General features: G+C 38.3%; 1 protein-coding gene across 3 annotated transcripts; it reads left to right on the forward strand.

Annotated features, from left to right (window-relative positions):
- The first annotated feature begins 2,746 nt into the window (after positions 1 to 2,746).
- Positions 2,747 to 20,781, forward strand: LOC124059550 (SR-related and CTD-associated factor 4-like). 3 transcript variants are annotated; one of them, XM_046389650.1, is made up of 18 exons: positions 2,747 to 3,065; positions 4,153 to 4,236; positions 5,126 to 5,170; positions 5,288 to 5,449; positions 5,557 to 5,674; positions 5,826 to 5,959; positions 6,050 to 6,196; positions 6,290 to 6,363; positions 6,856 to 6,952; positions 7,174 to 7,257; positions 7,444 to 7,517; positions 7,732 to 7,919; positions 8,446 to 8,546; positions 8,649 to 8,762; positions 8,855 to 9,011; positions 9,110 to 9,204; positions 19,908 to 20,046; positions 20,188 to 20,781. In XM_046389650.1, the coding sequence occupies exons 1-18, from the start codon at positions 3,036 to 3,038 to the stop codon at positions 20,604 to 20,606; spliced, it is 2,262 nt and encodes a 753-aa protein (XP_046245606.1). In that variant the 5' UTR covers positions 2,747 to 3,035; the 3' UTR covers positions 20,607 to 20,781. The 3 variants fall into 3 exon arrangements, 2 of the variants coding, with proteins under 2 accessions (XP_046245606.1, XP_046245605.1); XM_046389649.1 differs by having other exon boundaries at positions 2,749 to 3,065; positions 20,185 to 20,781; XR_006843401.1 differs by lacking the exon at positions 20,188 to 20,781 and having other exon boundaries at positions 2,749 to 3,065; positions 9,110 to 14,302; positions 19,908 to 20,040.
- The last annotated feature ends 287 nt before the right edge of the window (positions 20,782 to 21,068 follow it).

Below are 21,068 nucleotides of genomic sequence, written 5' to 3' on the forward strand. Positions count from 1 at the left end.
TCTATGCTACAACCTCTTTGACATATGGTGGAACCTCAAACAGTGTTGTAAGAGACTAAACTACCTCTCTGACAGGCTTTATTTAAGCATAATACACCATAAAGGATGAAGTACTGTGAGCCCCATACCTAATGTGGCCCAACAGGACCCGGTTCGACCCGGCATGACCCAATTTGGGTTCAATCGTCTCTGCAGAGGAGCACAGGGGGCTGATGGGTATTTTATGCAAAGAGCCTTTACGTCAGGCAGCCACAATTGGCTGAAGGCGAGAGAACAAAAGAGATACTCACAGCTCCTCCCGCTGGAGCAGCGCCACTATTTTCTGCTTTACTTTCTGATTTTATGTGCTTTCGCTGAGTTTGTTACATGTTCTATATCTACGGTGTCTTCCTACTTCCTGCTTCCTGCCTTTGTTTATGTCAGGAAATGCTCCTGCAGTTCCAGAACTCAACACCAGGGGTCGTCGATAGGCTCACCAGTTGCTGCATGCATTCCTACGCAGGACACGTGGACAATAATTCAGCCACAAAACATGTCTTCTTGTTGTCTGTGGGATAATAAAATCTCACACATGAAGTAGCTTTTGTTTGACTTCTTCCACCATAATACCATCCAGAGCAACTGGAGATATCAAGTCACCTCAGCCAATATATTCAGTAAGAATAGAATTGTTGATCAAGACTAAGCTGGAAACGCTTGTTTGTCCCATTTAATTTATAGATGTGACATGATTGTTTAGTTTTTGTTTTTTTTTCTCACAGCATTCTTTACATAAAATTTGTTTGTTTACATGAACAGACAACAACCACATCAATAAACAAGCATAAAACTGTTAAGCAGGCTGTAACTTTGACTTTTTTCTTGTTGTTTTCTTGTAGTTTTCCACAGACAAAGAGCTCTGAACACAGTGAAGGAGAAACCCTCTCCTGGCTCCTGTTTTTGCTCAATAATGGCCCACCAACCTGTCTGTAGGATGGCTGCAAGCGAGAACCCAAATTCATATGTGGAAAAACTCCAAAAAGACACGAAAATAACGTGACCTGAATTATCTGGACATGCGCTTCATAAGCGTTTTGCTGATAAGAAGCCTGACTGTCTAATGGAAGAAGAGACCCTGTTGTCTCATAGAGAAAATTAATAAAAATCAACAAATTCAGTAAAAATAAATAAATTAATAATAATAGCATCAGCATAAAAAGTTCATAATTTCACAAATATGACTCAGAGCATAAAACCAGTTATTTCATTACAGCCCAGCACCACATTCTTCATTCATCCTTCAAAACCAGCTGGCACAGGCTATGTAAGTAAAGTTACAAACCACACAATGATGAATCCATACGCAAAGCAGATGTGACAACCGCACACAGGAGTCCAAAGTAGTACTTACTGTTATGGTCAGTTTGGCACGTACAGTAATGTGTTTATTGGATCATGCAGCCAAACTAGTAAACAGTAGTGCACCCTTATGAAACTTCAGTTTTCAAATTCTGTCATAACAAGATCCTGCGTCAGATTGATTAAATTTACTTGCTTTCTGTACAAACAGAATATCTGTTCCTCTGCTGATAACACACCAGATTACCTGAGCACAGCGACAACAGAGTTTCCATATTTACTTGTGTTCCCAAGCATTCCTGATAATACATGGGATGAAACCATGCGCCCAGGTTTGGGAATTTATTCAGACTGTTTTCTCTGATGCTGCAGAAAATTAATCAAATGCAGTAAAGTTAATGAAAGCTTAGTTCACTGTGATGTAAGGATGAAATTTTGCAGGCTTGGTTACCCAACCAGGCTCAACGGTTTCAATTATAGGTTTCAAATAAGGATGGGTTAAATGCAGAAGACAAAGTCAGTGTGTGTATGTAAAAATATATATGCTGCAAATAAAGCGATCCTTCTTCTTCTTCTTCTTCTTCTTCTTCTTCTTCTTCTTCTTCTTCTTCTTCTTCTTCTTCTTCAAATATTTAAGAATGGCCTAAGGCCTGGTTCAGTGGTTTAAGTTTCTATAATATGAGCTAAGTAGGCCTAAAAATTTTTTAAACCAGGTAACCCCCTGGCACTGTGGTTCAAGGGTAAAAGAAATTTTCACTGGTGACTAATTAGTCAATGCACATTACTAAAAACTTTTTCTCTAAGTGTGAAATGTGTAATTGTTTGCCCACGAAGGTTTTTTGTTTTTTCTTTACATTTTCTGTTCTTAGGTATTCAATTAGTGATGAAATATAGAAATGTGTGCTTAACTTGATGTTTTTTCTTGTGGCAATAAAGACGTTTGGGGACAATATGTGCTTGTTTCATTGTTGCATCATTTAATCTGGGCCATTTATACTTAATTTTAACTCAAGTTATACTGGTAGTGGTGACCCAGATTTGGATCGTATTTTACAGCCCTCTTGTTGGTAGCTTTAACTCTGCTACATAGTAATTTTGACCCTTTTTTGGGTAGAAAACTTGACCCAGCATGCTGTGTGCTGTAGAGCACCAAACATAGAGAGTAGAAGAGGGGATGAAAGTATATACAATGCAGTGACATACTGTGGGTGGCAGCAATGATCACTTTCTGTCTTTAGTCTGCCGCAAATTTTACCAAGAGAAGAAGACGCGAGTGATGCACGGGCTGTATTTTTTCCCAGGATGGCGAAGTCATCACCCGACCTACTTTGCCTCTGATTGGCTAATATTCATTGCCTTTGTTTATTGAGCTGATTAGATCAGAGCGCCTGGTTGGAGGGGAGAGTTTGATTCGAGTTTGGTTAGGTTGACACTATCAGGGAAAGGCAATCCGAGGCAGAGGAGGGCGGGTCATGCCGTCGTCATCCTAGGAAAAAAATACCGCACACGGGGTGGAACCGCGTAACTAGTAGCAATTCCTAGCATAGCAGCGCTTTGGCTAGCAATGTGACATCAGGATTAAATTAGAGCCTTTCAACGTCGCTGGTTGTGTGTATAACCGTATAACTACACATGGTTACGACTGGGTAGAGCACCTACACACGTTCGCCAGCTCTGTTTCAATATAACAAAGCATTATGGATGCAGTGAACGCGTTCAACCTGGAGGTAAAGTTTTCTTTTACAGCAGTCCAAAGAGGCAAACGCGAAGGCTAACGCCAACTTAAGTTACTTGGTTTGAGTTGATGCTAGCTAATTTGTTTGATAACCAATTGCACTTATATACAACTTCAGAAGGTGATTTTGTTTATTTTGTGGGGTATCAGTTATCATTAAACGCTTCAGTCGAACATGGTCGGTTAAAACGTAGACATGGCTTGATAGGATTGTTAGCCATTAGCTTAAGTCGAGTTCATCGCTTGTACGTTAATCTTGGAAAGGCCTTTGGTTTCAGTGGCCATCAGTAGCCATCTGTTAATAGAGCTAACGATACTCCAGTGAGACCACGACGAACTGTGATTAGAAACGTAAATATAATAGCAGTAACTCAGTAACTTTACACCTTATTCCCTTAAAATCAGTTAACGCATGCTCATGTTAAACGTTAACGTTATCTTTGAGTGACCCGGACAGGTTAGCTCTGCCACTAATGGTTGTTACAAGCAACGCACACCAAACCGTACTTAATTTAGCATAACCTTGGGTAAAATGTGTTATTTTGATGTTGTTATTGAATGTGTTTGTAATGGTTTTATTTTATTGGCGGAATTATTGGGTGGAGCCTCCGAAGTGACATAAGTTGTCATACGTTTGAGTCGGTGTGGTACATTGTCTAAGAGTTACCTCCATAGACATAAATCCACTCCTCTCAGTCACAAATGACAGAGTATGCTCAGAGTGTAAATTGGTAACTTTTCGCTGGCAAAGTCAGTAACAGAAATCTAACCCAAAGTTGTGCTGTTTGCAAAGAAGACATGCTGAAATTCCAGCAAAAAATGTCTTATTAGTATGGGAGCAATCTGTTTACCCATGTCTGTGTAGATATAGGTCTGTGCAAAGGCCACAATATTTTATGACATGGAAAATATTTATGTAAGCTACTTACTTCCTTATTCATATTCAGAGATGGTAGTTACCTTTACATTATTTAATAGTGGGAAATGGCTGTATGTCTGTGTTGTACATTTTGAACATAGAGCAGTACGTGTTTTCCTTTTTTGAGTGATCTCATGTAATTCTTTTACAAACAAAACAGTTGTTCTCCATGATTGACTTGAAGCCTCCAATATCCCGTGCTAAGATGATGTCTGTAACAAAATCAGCCATCAAAGCAATCAAGGTAAAGTGAATACTGTATCAGTTTTATTGTCATGTTGCAGAAGGGCTAATGCCATTCTACCTTTATAATGTCATATTTTGACCCATGCTGTAAATAACAGAATAATCAATGTCATTTGTCTTATATATTGTCAACTATATTGCCATAGATTGATGAGCATTACCTGAAGGGTTACTATATCCGTGAATTAAAATTTCTCCACAATTATACACCAGAAAGTTTGTACTTGGTGTTGCCCATATTTCTGCGGCTTTAAGTAGCAAAGATATGGCTACCAAAGGATTTATCTCATTTGCTTCATATTGTGCAGTCAGTTAGTGAGCAATGAGAAAGCAGTCCTGCTGCCTGATAAATTACAGGTGGACATCAGAGAATTTTTGGGTAATTGGTTTATTTATCAATATTTGGGTGAAAAGACATGTTGGGATGTGCTGAGCATATCAGCGGAGAAAGAACACTTTGAGAATGCTGTGATAGTAGTTTTCGCATTCACAGGCATTTTAGAATTTTCTTTCTGTTTGTAATTTGAGTCTTTTTCCAGAAAAAGATGCAAAGATGCAAAAAGTCAGACCAGATAGGCCTGAATAAGCCTGCTGTATTGGAAACCTGATCCCTTTTGTTGACATCTTTCTAAAAGCATCAAAAACCTGAACATGGTTCAGTGTGATGTTTGTGTGGTCTTAACAGGTCCTGAGACATGTTGTAGTACTTGGAAAATTAAATGTGAGATAAAAACCTACCATCAGATCTAAATATTGCAGGATTGATCATTGAAGTCATGTAGTAAAGGAGCATTTGCAGTTTTCCATTGTTTTCCTCAAGTCTTGCATGATTAAAACGTTATCTAGTTTGCTGTTACTAATGATATTTTTTTTTTGTCTTTTACTAGCTTTACAAACATGTTGTCCAGATAGTTGAAAAGTTTATTAAAAAGGTATGTACTGTAGAGCCTCCTTCTGTACATTATATTAAACCTTTAAGTTAAATAAGCACTTTACAAATGCTGTTTCTCATAACACAATGGCAATGAATTGTCTTTTCTTTTTTTCAGTGCAAGCCAGAATTAAAGGTCCCTGGTTTGTACGTGGTTGATTCCATTGTTCGACAGTCACGGCATCAGTTTGGTGTTGACAAGGATGTATTTGGGCCCAGATTTTTGAAGAACTTCACAGATACCTTTCAAAACCTGTACCACTGTCCAGAAGATGATAAGGTTTTTTGTTGTTTTTTTTTGTTTGTTTGTTTTTTGATATAATTTACAGGCAATGTTAATAAGAAATGTTTCAAGGGTGGGATTGCTTTTTTTCCCCCCTTTATTAGAGTAAAATTGTCCGTGTGCTGAACCTGTGGCAGAAGAATGGTGTGTTCGACATGGACATCATTCAGCCTCTGATGGATATGGCAAATGGAGTCATGGTACCTGCCCCTGCACTGGAAGGTAGAGAAATTCATATGTAATATTTTCTTTGGGAATTTTTAAAAAATGTTTGTAACCATGCACTTTAGTGTTGCAAGTTATATTTTGTGAACTGTTTGAACTGCATGCATAGATATCATGCAAAGACATTCTTTTTCTTGTATCTGAACAGCTCACACTGACCTGCAGCCAGAGATGCAGCCTCCTGTCACTAGTGCCTCAGTTGTGCCTGCTGTGCCCCAGCTACCAAATCCTGACGCTTTAGCTGCCGTGGCACAGCTGTTTCAGTCCCCCCATGGTCAGGAGGTAAGCATTTAATCGGTGCTCGAGCAGTTCTGGCTTATGACAACTGGAAGATTGTTTAAATTCTGAAAATCCCTCTTCTTCTTCTTCTAGCTGCAGAGGATGCTCCAGAGCTTCCAGCAGGCAGATAAGACTCTGGCAGCCACCATCGCAAACAGCATACCAACCCCCCCTCAGATGCCTGCGACCCAGCTCAACCTATACAATGCACACACAGAAAAGAAAAATTCTTTAGCTGAGGTACTGACACAGCTCAGTGTCACAGTATTACCTTTCACAATGATATAAAAATGATCATTTACCTAACTGTAAAATATATACACATTTCCTCAGAAACTTCTTGACCGATTTGACTATGATGATGAACCTGAGGATATGACGGCTAGAGAAGGCAGTCTCCAGACACAGTGAGTTTAATGAAATGTACCTTTGCTAATAACATGCATGTGCTTTTTTTTATGAAAGTGCAGGGACACCACAGCATTTTTTTTTTTTGATTGAGACCTCAAAATATGTTGCATATATCACACCGTTACAGGTATTTCACCTTTGACAGCCAAAAGAAAGTACCTTGTTTCCCACAGAGTTGGACTCTGTTGGTGGTGTTTTTTTTCCATTCCGGTTGTCTTCTATTTTGCATATACGTAATGTCCGCAAAGCAGCATGGATGGAATCACATCAGTTAGTAGTAATAGACCAGTTTACTGCAGATATTGACTTGTTATAGCATTAAAAAGCACAACTGAAACTAAGTATGTAAAATGTTATGTTAATTTTAACCACATCTGCACTTGTCAAAATATTTGCTGTGACTTACTGTTGTAATCATTTTGGTGTCATTTTTGGGTTTGAAGCTTTGTAATACCTTGACTCACCATAAGTATATTTTGTCATGACAGAGGCATACCTGAAAATGTATTTAACCAGTTTCCTGTTCAGATGCCCAACATTGAGAATGCTCATCCACATCCAATGGGACAGACTGGTGTTATAGAGGTATCAAATATTCTCAAGTACAATACCGGCATAATGCCCACAAATTCTTTGAAACAAACTAAGTTATCCTTTTCACACTCTGTGCTAAAAATATTTAAAATGATGAATGTTTCAGATTTCAGACTATGTTTTAATCATGTATAGATGCAAGCTTCACTTGAAATGTACTGTGATCTCTGTTTTTAACTATCTTGTGTGACCCTCTCTTTGTCATGTTTCAGCATGGTGGAGGATTGAGTCATGGAGAACATCATATGATGCCAGATGGATACCACTCCACAAATGAGACATATTCACAATCTCGGGTAAATCTTCAGACCAGTTTAGTTTAACCTTATTATCAACTTTTTCCCCAAAGTTTTTCTCAGTAGTGCATTTGAACACATTTGAATTTAAGACCAAGGGTGTGAACTCTATAAATGAAAACTTGGAACCAGCTGTTCATTAATTTGCAAAAAATAAACGCGTAATTTGTCATGATTGTCACATAGGGTAATTCGAGAGAAGATTCAGCTATGCGGCAGGAGGACAGACACAGAGGCTATAGATCCAGATCTGGTTCCAGGTAAGAGGCTCATCACACATTTTCTCTCACATCTAGGGTGGAAAGTATGGATGGATATTGACAATCCGAAGGAACATCCATACAATATATTGTTACATCCATATATCGACATATACCTATTTAACACTATTACGAAACACTTTTCCTCTCACTGAAAGTAAAATGCACTGGATGTAATTGCCATGTTCTGCTCATTCATTCTTTTCTGTTTAAGATCTCCTTGGAGAAGAAGATCAAGATCTTCATCCCGCTCAAGAAGGTCTAGGCATCATTGCTCTCGTTCTAGATCCAAGGAGCGACGCTGGAGATCTCGCTCTCGTTCTCGAGACAGGAGTGAACGAGAAAAGGACAGAGAGCGCAGACAGAAAGGCCTTCCCAGTATAAAGAGCCAGACTCTCAGTGGTATGTGCTACTACAGAAACAAATATCTTAATGTCTTTTATGATGCTTATAGCACACAGAACTGCTGAAACACTCATGCAACTACATGCAAGTCACAACCATAGTATCTCTGTTGTCTAACCCTGTTGGCTGGAGTTGGTACCACTTGGTTTCACTGCCAATAATTTAACAAATAAGTAATAGTTAATGGTTAAACCAGCACACAAGTGCTTTGTACTTAAATCCCAACTTACAAAATTATGAGTAACAAGCACAGCAGATGAAAGTTTTTGTACTCCTGTATTCAGCTTCCTGCTCATACAAAGATACTATCAGCTATGTAAGATTCATCTGAATATCAAAACTTAATACATGTCAGATGGAGATAACATTGACACTAAAAGAACAACAAAAGACAATGTTCAGGACTCCTGGTCAACTTTAGGAAATGGAAATCACATTCACATTTAAAGAGACAGTAAAGTTAAACACAACTTAGATCCTAGATCTATTCCCCAAGCAGCTGCTAATATCAGTTTGCTTTTAGTTTGCAGCACCACACTTTGGGTCGGACAGCTAGACAAGAAAACTCAGCAGTCCGACGTGATGTCTCTTTTGGAAGAGTTTGGGCAGATTGAATCCATAAATGTAAGTCTGGACAATTCACATCAAAAATGCTTGTAAACCTATGATCTTTGAGATAATGTTATCATTTATGTCACTATTAACTTTTGCATTTTCTGCTCCCAGATGATTCCTCCAAGAGGTTGTGCTTATATTGTTATGGTTCACCGACAAGATGCTAATACTGCCTTGAACAAACTCAGTAAAGGGTCATACAGAGTCAATCAAAAACCTGTTAAGGTACATAAACTCCTTTAGAGACTAATTTTATTTTCATTTTTATAGTGGTGATTGTTAATGTGATGATCATAGCTAATATTATTCTTTCCTAGATTGCTTGGGCTTTGAACAAAGGTATAAAACCAGCACACAAAAAGTTCTGGGATGTGGAGCGGGGAGTCACCTACATCCCCTGGAGCAAAGCCAAAGTTGAAGAGTTGGAGAGCTATCGGGAAGGGGGTATGCTAGACGTAGAGACACTAAATCCAGGTAAACACTTATCCCTTTATCTTGGTCACATTTCACCTACTGCAAGCTATTAGAAACCATTTCCCTTATGTTGTCATTGCATTTTTCATTGCGCGCAGAGTGGATTAAAGCCAAGGACCTCAATGTGCTGCCTGTTGTAAATGGAGCACTGGAAAGTGTACCAGGAGATGGAACCATCACTGCTCACAGTCAGGTAATGATAATACAGTCTTTAAAAAACTTTTTAATATTACGCTTTCTGTTATTGTATTTGTTCAATGTCCTTTGTGTTGGACGCCTGCTTCACAATCGTTCTTCTGGAGGATGTAAGGAAAATAAACTCTTGTTGCATATGGGTAGTGGAGCTTATCTGAAACACTCTCATTTTTTTTATTTTTATTTTTTCAACAAAAATCAAGACACTGCATCTTTAATTTAAAGAACCTTAGCCAGATAAATGACTAATTCTTCTAAATCAAACCTGAAATATTTTGATTGCTCTGTGCGGTGCAGTGTTAGAAATACTGACTCTCCCATTCAGTAGGAAATACTGTGCAAGTCAAGATGTGCTCATGGCGCCTTTGTGAGAACTACTTAGCTTTAGAAAGAGTTTGGTCTAGACCTGCTTTAATTGGAAAGTGTCATGCGCTGAATAAATAAATTGAATTTGAGCTTTTATCAGGACTTGTACCACGGGCCTAATTGGCCGAAAAATCTATTAGGGTGTTAAAATTATGTACAGGGACACCTGAAACCTAGCTCCAGCCAATAGTGAAATCACTTTTATATTGCAAATTTGTGCTCGGCCTGTGTGAAACCATAAAGAGCCATGGTCCTGTTACTGATGTTGCTGCTCCTGTATGTTATCGTAAATTTTTAAAACGACATTTCAAACAAAGATACTCATAATTTCCGCTGAAAGAAAGATTAAAAAATGAATGATAATTCTCAATTTTAGCCATGGTATGAATGAGTTGTCAGGGTCAACACCCCGTCCAGTCCAAGAATACAAATTAAGATGGGTTCATCATTTCTGTCATATTAAATGCCCGTCATTGCTGTTGAGGTTGAAATATCAACATAGTTATTTTTAGTGATATTTTATGATAAATTATGAATTACATAGATTCCACCAGTAGCAGATATATTCAAACCCATAATAAAAGCTTAAAATTGTTGTCCTCCGAAGCTCGAACTAAAACTTGTTGAGAAAGTCTCTCAGCGCGGTCAAACAGCTTGTAATGGTTACGTTTCTCAGCTTGCTGTCCAAGACTTGTGCTTTTAGCAAAGCTTGTCAGTTAAGATGTGTGCATCAGATTTGGTAAATTAAAGTATGTTGGAGCACTAAATTGAACTGTTTTATTAAAAGAGAAATTATCATGTTTCTGTCATAAATGAATATCAGATTATGTATCTTCTAAGAGGGGTGTCAGCATGTCACTTATGTCTTCCTTTGCATAATTGAGGGCAAATCTAATTTAGTGATTTTTATCCACTTCACCACAATTCAGATAAGCTCCTCTGTTGATGGGCATGAAATTCATCCATTTCTCCTTTTCCTTTGAAAAATATTTGCATCTTCACTCAGTAACCCTGTACTGTGCAGTTTATCGTATTCAAATAAAGTGTGGGATTTACAAAAACTACTGTGGTATGTGTAGAGGGAAGAATTCCTGTGATAATTTCTCTGTTTATAGTAACAAAGCTCTCTTACCAAGAATATCTCAGTTGGGGAAAATTGTTTCAAAAATTTTGAATCTTCACATCTGATCACAAAACGTTTTCCCAACCATCCACCATCAGGTCTGCTAGCCTTTATATAATGTGCGTAGCAATTGCACATTTTGGTATCAAAGTCTGCTGATGCGATGTGCCACTCAAAACTATGCAATAACCGGTGATGCCGTTGAGTTCAGTTGTGCATGTGCAGTACTTAACTCTAACACCAAGAGGTAGCAGTGCCTTGCCTGCTGAAAAGCAAAAGAAGAGTTTGACCAATCATATCGCTGGATTCATCCCCCTGCCCTCACCCAGACACTAAGCATGGATGATCATGATTGACAAATGCCTTAAGTCATCTTGAGAGACTGCGAAAATTTATTTTATCTTTCTCGCCCCCCCCTCCTCACTTCAAATGGGTGTTATCTCAAGTTAGGACGGCTCTTTTAACTCCTTTGCAAAGGTTAACAGACTTTAATCCTGACATGCCAGCCTTGGGAAAATATTTAAAGTTAGTAACATTAGCCTTTTCAAGCTGTCTTGCTTGTTCACAAGGCGTTTAAATTTGCAAAATAACATCAAGTTATACTGTGTTTTGCAGTTTGTTAATATTGAATTTTGTAATGATGAATTCAATGCAGAAATAATGATGATGAATGATAATAACCTAGAAAATTGTCGAGAGTATGCAGGCATGTGTATGTGTGTGCACATGCACGATTCCTCTGGCTCTCAAAAATGCCACACCATACATTTTGCACATATAGAAGTATGATTTTGACATCAGGCTGCAAGGTACTAGAGGAAATATTGAAGCAGCTGAACCTCAAGTTACAAATGTGTACCTACAAAAGCTGATTGAGCTATTTAATTATGAAATGAAATTGAAAATCCTTTACAGAAACTCATGATTGAAAGTGTTTTACATCTCTGTTTTACACTACAGTCATTTTATTCACAGCTGATTTATGCTGAATAACTTGATATGGCAGTGAGTGGAGAAATGACCATGTGATGTGCAGGGGAAGCAGTGCAAAAGCATCCGAACTAAGCATTGCACTACTGGGGAAACCAAAATATTCTTCCCATGGTTGGCAGGTCTGCAGCCAACACATTTTAATCAGCGAATTCATGGATCACCTTCTTGGTGAGAAAATTGCTTAGTAGTTGTAGTGTTTTTGACAATTCATGTGATTATCTAATGTGAAGTCAAAATCTTAAGTTTTTATTGATGGTTTTGTTAACATTCTAAAGCAAATTATGACCGAATGCTGAATAAACGGTTAACAAATAGCTTTAATAAAACATGATCGAGTGGACTGTCTGCAACCTACCATACTTAGCAGGCCTATTGAACTGCAGACCTCACTGTGAAGAAAGGTTGTTCACAACTATTGAGGTCAAGAATATTTGACTGTTGGCTGCTGGTGGGACTTAAAGGCCCGACTGGAAGGAAGAGTTCCCAAGTGGGAGGCAAGGTAAGCCAACAACACCCTTATCAAACTATTCGAAATGTTGCACTAAACCTGCCAATTGTTGTTGAAAACTGGACAGGAGATTTTTGAATTTGTTTTGGCAAAGGGGAACATTACCCGTCAAAACAAGAGCAGAGTCATTGTTCATTAAGGGGTGAACTTAAAATCAAATCACGTCTGCCGTTCCTAAGAGTGTTTCTTTACGAGCTGGATGAGATTTTGTACATGCACTACAGTACATACAGCAGATTTCAGTGTGACTTATCTGTGCTTTTCTTTTTACTGGACATGGTGCTTGAATGTGTACTGTTGACCGAAAAATTAGGGGAAAAAACAATTCTGCAACAAAACTACTCAAACCACTCATTCAGCATATTGTCTTAGACGTCAGTGTTCTACAAAGAATATAGAATTATACCGCCCAAGCCTGCTGTTTTATTTTGAAGAAAATCTTGTGAAAATGTAGTGGTCTTTGTACCTAAGACGAGAGAGCACAAAATAGTCAAATTTATAATTGTGGCATTTAATGGAAGGAAGCTGACAAATTGAAACTTTCAAGACTGCTCTTGAAATTACCTAAGATGTTTTTGTGATGATAAATAAATATATAAATATCAGCCAAACCGAGGCGTATACAAATCTTAAAATCATAGTAGACAAAACAAGATGTACTACATTTGGGGTTAACCTTGGCTGTGAAAGTTGCTTGAGTTGACCCTTGTTGTTCTTGGCAAAGTGTAAAGTAGGGTTTGTTAGTAAGCTTTGTCATGTTTGTTCCACGTTGGGCAGCATGGAGTTAAAGGGACAGAAATTTGAATCGCCATTAAAAGCAAACTCGTATGTCCAAACACCTGTGCTGTTCTCTACTATGAATTTGTGCAGTTCCAGACCTGAAGGGAAAGAACGTTTTTTTGTTTGTTTGTTCTTGCTCTGGATGTCTGCAAAAAGTGACATGTTCTGTGAAGGTGCCTTCACATTTACCCACCTTACCCAGCCATTTGTTGGTTATTTTATACAAAACAATGTGAAATAAAAGGCCATATCTGGCTAGCTGCAATACACAACTCGGCATCTTCAGGGATTGTTACTTCAGAAGGATGAGATGCTGCCACTCTTTTTGATGTTTGTGTGTAATTTTTGCTATTGAGTGTGATGGGTGGACAGAGAGGCCATATTTTTTCTCAAATTATCAGTTATGAGAACCATTTTCTTGTGGGAAAATGCTCATTTGAAAATGAGTGATAGTCAATTTTGGCTGTTTTAAGTGCTCTTTTTTCTAAAGTTCCTCTGATTCTGTGCATTATGAGGTTTTTGTCGCCACCGCTAAGTCTTTTAATCTTAAGCAGTACTGCATACCACAGTACAAATGATTCTGTGGCAGGTATCTTACATATCCACATAGTAATATGATTTTTTTTAAAAGGACTGCACCTGTTTGAACTCTTTAGATTCAAGACATCACACTCATAACGTTGCTCTTCTCAGGCTGACTATTTTAAATACGGACACCACTCATCACTGGTGAATGACCATTTTGGATGTGAGATATGGTGTCCACATCAGTTGTGCAGGGTTTTTCTTAAGGAAGTAACCTCTGCATTTCAATAGTCGGTCATCTGCCTCTGTGCTCTGCCTTCGCAAAGCAAGTTATGTTGCTACAAAAGATTATCTTGCCCAAAGCAGCAAACTCCACCGTTCTTTAGACCAGTGATGATGATAGCCTGTGTTGTATGATGTGCACCATGACACCCATACTGATTTTTTTTTTCTGCATATGGATCTGTGTACGTAAAGAGCACACTGCTGTTCTTTCTTCCATCATCAGTGCGTGTTAATCCTCCAGAAAAGCTACGTGCTACACATGCTCTCTGGTTTGGCACATCCCAGCTACTGTACCTTGACTTTCTCTTCTGTCTGACATGTTTGGACTGTGGCATGGTGTCAAATGACGCATTTCGACTAATGTGATGAAGCCAGCATTCGTTGGCCTGAATGGATGGATTTCGCCTTTCGGCCATCTAATGCCGCATATGTGGACATCAGGAAAAGCAGCTGCCACCTTTAGTAGCATCTAATGGGGATCCGAATAACTGCAGAATAAAGCAGAGGAGAGAACAGGTGAGGAAAAAAAGTGGCACAAAAGAGGAACGAGGATAAGCAGTGCCAGATCTGTCTGTTCAACACAGTGGGGGTGATGAGGCTTGTGCCACTTTTTTAACCTCCTGCAATGTACCCAGTAATAGCTTAACAAAATGAGCAGCATGTCCTTTTCCATATTTCCGTCTCAGTATTCATCAGGATGCTTTATTTACATGACAGGTTTTTTTTTTTTCTTATCAGAAGCATTTGTCTGACTCTACGGTGGTTCAGTTTCACAATTGTTGCATTTTTCACTTGTCAGTTTGTAGGGGTGAGTTTTGTAAAAGATTAGATTGCAACCAAAAATCACAAGCCTCATTCTCAGATTTGTACTTGAACTTCTTAAGATTATGTTCAACAGTGTGCTTACATTCAGTTTGTAACGATAGTGAGCATTGAAAACCTTGCTCAGGCATGTTCTATGAATGCCATTTGTAACTGTGATCAAAAGAGAAAAGCATACTTTTTTCAAGATGAGATCATAGCAATGGCAGAGGAGATTGAAGCCAAGGAACATGTATTGAGATAAATAGCGGTCTAACAAAGTCATACACATAGCTTGAAAGTGTGGCACTGGTGTGGTGAACGCGGTGGGGCAGAAGGACCTGTGGCTGATTTCAGAACTGTGGCTGACGTTAAAAAGAAATGATGTTGATTTAAGTGATGCAGTGTGTCAAAAAATGACAACTTGGGCCTGCCAATTTACCTGCTCTTTACACCAAAGCCAAGTGAATGATCTATAAACTTGCATGAAGTACCTAACTTCATACATTGACGTTATCATCGACATCATGGCTTTAGTTACCCTATGATGTTTGGGTCTGATGTAGAAGGCGAAAGTCTCAAAATTTAAGATCATTTTTTCTTGTACTCCTAAAAAAAAAAAAAAAAAAATCTTGATCAGGATGTTTAACAGGTAATCAAATGTTGAAGTTAAGCAGTAGACAAGGTGAAAACAATTGTACTGATCATTTAGCACACAATACTTTAACAACAGAGAAGGCAAAGATGACGTGTGCAGTTTGCACTGGGAAAACATTTCAAAATGTTGGCTTTTGTGTTTAAATGGCCTCCAACTTTTTCTTAAAACAGTTGTACTTTTGGGAGCTTCTTTTTTTACATCAAATATAGCAGTAGAAGGCAAAAGAATTGAAATTAAAACCAAAATAAAAACAAAAATTCACAGTGTAAATTAGATTTAAATTTCTCTCAAAGAATAGCTTTTTTCACACTTTTTGAAAATGTTGTAATATTTTTTTTAATGTATAAAAAAAACATCACAATTGCATTTAAACTGGCTGCAGAATTGTGATGGGAAATTGTAAAATCATACTCAAACCAAAGTGCTTTTGTTCAAAAAAATGTTTTCTTTACAAAATGTTAAATGTAGACTGTAGACTTCACAGGTCTTGGCCCTTTGGAGTATTCTCACATGCGCTGAATAGGTTCGGGTAGCTCAGTCATTATAATGGATTGTAATGTAAAATCTGAGCAGTCTTCTCCTTTCAGTCGTTTTCAAGTGAAGTGACATGTCATGGAAAGGGGGGAATTCTCCAGTTACATCGAGTAGTGCAACAGTGGTCTAAATCGGTTTGTGGAGAACATCAGACTCACATGAAGCCTCACAAAGGTGAGTGTTATAGAAATGATCTGGATATTGGATTCCCGCTCATGAATGATACTGTGGACTGGCTGGAAGGTAATGACAGGTTAATTCATAACAAAATGGACTTCTGGACTTCATGATCCCCCCGCCCCCCTCCCCTCCTATTTTACATTTTTACTCATGAATAATCTAAGATATCAAGGCCACTTCATTGTGGAGCTGCCTCATTACTGTCTTTTACGTCTTAGAAGTAGCAGGTGTAAACAAAGAACAAAGGGATTATACTGACAAGAGTGAAAGCACTGGGATGATATCTGTCAGGGACACGAGTCTTGATCAAAGATCCAGTGCCAAGCTGTCTGGCTCTTGGGGTTTCCTAAGGGGAATTAACCTGCAGGGAAAATGGAGCAGCTGATGTCCTGTATTTTCTGCTGATGGATTGAAACATCAGGGTAAGAGTGGACCCCTTTGTTTCTACCCCCAGAACACCAACTGCATTTCTGTTTGACTTATGAACAGCTTTGGGGTTGTTTTTTTTTCCTCTCTCCTTCAACAGTGTCTGTTTTGTAATTGGGAAACAGCATGAAAGACCGTGCCCAATTTTTATAAGATTGTTCTTTTATATATAATATTTCCATGTAATATTTTGGTGCAAGGACTTCACTTGCACAGTAATTTATTGCAAAAATAAAAGCGAACTATATTTTTAAAGCTGTTGTAGGCAAAAAATAACACTAATAATAAACAAAAGCACAACTTAAGTTACGGCCTCCTCTCAAATTTTCAAATGATGTTCTCGCATGTACAAGTGGTGAACTTAAAGCCACTATGTCGAGAATTTGAAAATGTCCAACTTTAGTGCCCCCCAGTGTTAGTACTGATATTCACGCTGGCAAACAAAAATGTGCGCCACTACCCAACATCGATTAGGTATTTCAGCAAAGACAGACCGTTTATCGGAACGAAAACCAGGTGACTGAGCACCACTAATTTATGGAGTGAGTTAAAGGTCATATAAGTAATAAAATCCACTCTTAATTTGCTATGTTTGTTTGGGCTGCTTTTTGCTGGTGTGTCGCATTCACAAGAACACCCATCAAGATGGCAAGTTTTACTTATCAGAACTAGCTGACTGACGGACCCGAGTTTGGTTCCTGATGAATCAAGCAATAGCCATCTTTGTCATGTTCTGAACCCAGAAGTGCCCTTACCAGCAATTCTTCTGATGGCCACTAGTGGGTGATTCTAGGAAAAACAGTTGAAATAACTGGGAAATTCCCACATTTGTTCTTGAAATAACAAGTAAGTATATTGTGTGTCTGTCCCTATTTTACTTTTTCACCAGCTTTTCATGTGGGACAAATGACTACATTACCGCTATATGTAGAATGTTTTTCTTATTTATTCAAGATTATTATTGAGACATTTTTGTTTTATATACATTGTGACAGTTGAAGAGAAACAGCAAAGGCAGAGGAGAGATACAGAGGTGATATGCTGCTGAGGGCCTGGGCTGCTGCATGATCAGGGGAGCTGCTAGAATACCCAATGTTCATGTCATTTATAGCGTCCTCTTTTAGTATGAGGACATAAATTTGCATGAAGAAAAATACAATCCTGGTGTTTTTATTTGTTTTATTTGTAATATCAGTGCCAAAATAAGCAAAAGTGCTTTTAAAATCCCTCCTAATTGTACATTTTGTTTTTTGTTTTTAAAATTGAATTACTTGAATTATTTTAATTTATACTTGAGTAGGTTCCAGTATACCTTTTCAATCTGCATGGTAGAATATTGCATATATTATGCATGTGTGTAAATGAATCCGGAGAACAGTCCTGAGTGGGTGTCAAACTGCAAGTGTGATAATATTTCGTAATGGCTCATTATAGATCCTTGGAGTTCAGGCAGTCACATTTTGAAGGTTAAAAGCTTATTGTATTCTATATCAGTGCTCTGTAGCTTGTGTGCCTTCATGCAGCTTTAACACTATGGAGAAAATGTTGAGGCAACCTCCAGGTGATCGATAGGCTATGACTTTTAATTTCAATTTCAACAGAGATCATACATTAATTGACATTTACATTTATGGTTGTATTTTTGAATCCATGACACATTTGCCATTTGGAGGAAAAAAAATTATTAATTTGACTTAATCTAATGCATCGAAGATCATACGTAAATGTTAACCTTTTATGTCTCTCACAAATTATATCTCTTATCAAACTGAATGACCTGAGAGTTTAGTCATGCAGTAACTGTGACAGCACATGTAGACTGGTACAATAGGACCTGATCTGGTTAATATTTGAAATATTTTAAGTTATGCTGACTAGCTGATATCAAGATTACGGGACCTATAACTTTGATTTTTCAAAGACTTAACTTTATAGATTATATTGCAAATTTATTAAACAATGTAAACATCTGATAATTTTTCATATATCAATAAACTATTCTTACATTTGAAGATGAATACTTTTTATGATGTCACTGTTAGATATGTGTATAAACCTTGAGTTCTCTCATATATTAAACATTTTAGGAGGCTTGAGAGGAAAATAACTGCAATATTTAGTTTTGATTGTTTTATTCGAGTCATAATTTTTAAAATTGTACAGTGCATTTATGTCAACGATAAAGGGAGGGAAGTTTTGTATGTGCAGTGTAGCTTGTAAAGTGTGTGTATGGGAGTTCAGTGGTATCAGGGGTACTGTGATCACAGAGCAGAGCCCTTCACCTTCATTGGGTCAGCATCTCAAAACGTGTAAATGCGTTTCTCTTAACGTTAACAGTTTAGTGGGACCCTCTCAAGCACTGAAGCACTTCAGTATGTCCACCTTAAAGCAGCGCCAGTAGCTGTAACATGAAACTAAGAGAGAAGTCTATTAAATCCCGCAGGTATGTTTGTATGGACAACAAGTTGTAAAGAACACTTTAATTTTAGTGCACTCTCCAAATGGCTTTGAAGTTTATTAATTTATCTCAGTTGTCAACAATTCAGCAGTCACCAGTCTTCCTACATACAAACGCACATATATGATACAAAAAATGAATATCATGTTAAAAGCACACATGATAACATGGTGTAAATAATGTTAGGCTTTGTGGATTTTTTGTTCAGAAATTCATCTAGTTGCCTTTTCACTGTTCATTCACCATAGTTTTTCTTTTTCTATGCTTGCACAGTTATGGTTACAATAATTTGTTAATTATATGGACCTCCTTCATACTTAACCACCAATTTAATGTGTGCCAATCAAGCATACATGTCAAGTAAAGTTGCTTCTTATTCTGACAGGGTGACAAAACATACATATACAACATATACAACGCATACACAATGTTGCCTATGTTTTCACAAAGTGTGTGTGTGTGTATGTCTGTAAGTTCCTTGGTGTAGCTGTATGTACATGTACACACACACACACACACACACACACACACATACACACACAGGGTAAACATCCACGGATCAGTGTGTTCAGCTGCACTACACAATACAGACAGCAGTAGGAAGCAGTCATGTTTCTACTGATTCTTCTCTGCAGATTATATCAGATGAAAAAAGGCAAATTTCCTACACAAAACCTGCATGTACTGTTCTTGAAACTTAAAAGTGCTTACTTTCTTTTAATCTGTGGAAGTCCTCTCTACCGCACAGTTGTGTTCCTTTTTACAGTGCTTGATGCTTGACATGATGTTGCCTGTGCCAGTTTTGTTTGTCTTTTAGCTTTGTTTAATTTGACAGATCATTTAGCTTTGTGTTCATAGGACTACTGAGAAATCGTGGGGAGATACTGAACAAAAATATTCATCAGGGTATTTTTTTTTTTCCTCATCAGATGTGACAAAGATAAATTAAATACAAATGAGATGCAGTCAAGAAACTGCTTCTTGTCGCTGAGTCAGTTTCTTCTTTCAGTTCACTTGTTTGTTTAATCTTAACGGGGTTGTGGTTTGTGTTTCTTGTTTTGCAGGTACTACCAGCCGAACAGGCAGCACCTATTGGAAGCCCACTTGCTTTCCCTGGACCAATCATGCTGTCCCCTACATCCATGCCTCCAGGAGGAGCTCCTTTCATCCACACAGAGTTTGAACGTACAAAGTTAGCACCAGGTAAGACATCACAGTGTGAGTGCTGTTATACAATGTGCAATGTTGTCTCTGTTTTTAGCTATATTTTAATTTTTTAAACGTTTTGTTTGCTCTGTTAATTTCCCCCTCAGAATAAATAAAATTTATGCTCTTGTGCAGCAGGAGGTCTAAAACCTCTAGAAGAGTCCACTGAAGATTCCAAAGCAGACTCAGACGCATGTATCGACAACCAGCTGGGGTCTCCTGGAGCGCCGGTGATGACCCTGCCAGGCCTGGGAGTCATGCAGGGTCCCAGACCCGGTATGCCGCCTCTGCAGCCTCCTCACAGCATGCCCAGTCCTCATCTACCTCCATTCCTCCCACCTCCAAACATGCCACACATGCCCCCGCAAATGATGCCCGGAGGACCCGTGTTTCCTCCAGACAGGTTCAGAATGCCTATGTCCTTTCCTTCTCGTGGCCCTCCTTTCCATCGACATCCCTCCATGGGACCAGAGGGCGTGGATGACAGAGAAGGGAGGCATTTCCGAGATGGGAGGCCAGGATTTGGGTGCCCTCCCTTCCACAAAGGGAGGTGGTAGATGTTGTTGAATGATGGACGTGAACCGGGGAGCTGATCCACTGTGAGAGATACTGCTAAACAAAACTAAATATCAGAGCATCTGGTTGTTACAAGGTCTGCTATGAACAGTTGGGGGTGCAGAAACTTGTGTTAATAACCTTCTCCAAGTGTCAAATAAACAATGAAAAACAAGACACAGTGTTCTGAATGTGATCCGTGCTCCTAAATGTTCACTAGAGAGGAGACTCACTGCTGTAAATACTGTATGTGCTCGTAGCTATTTGATATCTTTTTGTATATCTGAAGCTGTGTTGTTTATGCTCACGTCTATAATCCTGGTAGTTGAAGGCAAATACAAAGGCAGAGTCTGTATTTTTGAGCTTAGTTTTTGTGTACAGAGGAACACTGTAAAAATCTTTAATTCATACTTTTTCTGTATTTTGTTTTTACTAAAATGCCTTTGTACCACACAGATGTTTAA

Source organism: Scatophagus argus, chromosome 5, assembly GCF_020382885.2.
Source record: "Scatophagus argus isolate fScaArg1 chromosome 5, fScaArg1.pri, whole genome shotgun sequence".
In the NCBI taxonomy this organism is placed as follows: Eukaryota; Metazoa; Chordata; class Actinopteri; family Scatophagidae; genus Scatophagus; species Scatophagus argus.

What these genes read in the sequence shown, in the direction of transcription:
- LOC124059550 (XM_046389649.1), top strand. Translation starts at nt 3,036, where the DNA reads ATGGATGCAGTGAACGCGTTCAACCTGGAG. An exon ending in CAGCCATCAAAGCAATCAAG is followed by an intron (nt 4,237 to 5,125) that starts GTAAAGTGAATA and finishes GTCTTTTACTAG; the next exon opens with CTTTACAAACATGTTGTCCA. An exon ending in AGATCCAGATCTGGTTCCAG is followed by an intron (nt 7,518 to 7,731) that starts GTAAGAGGCTCA and finishes TTTCTGTTTAAG; the next exon opens with ATCTCCTTGGAGAAGAAGAT.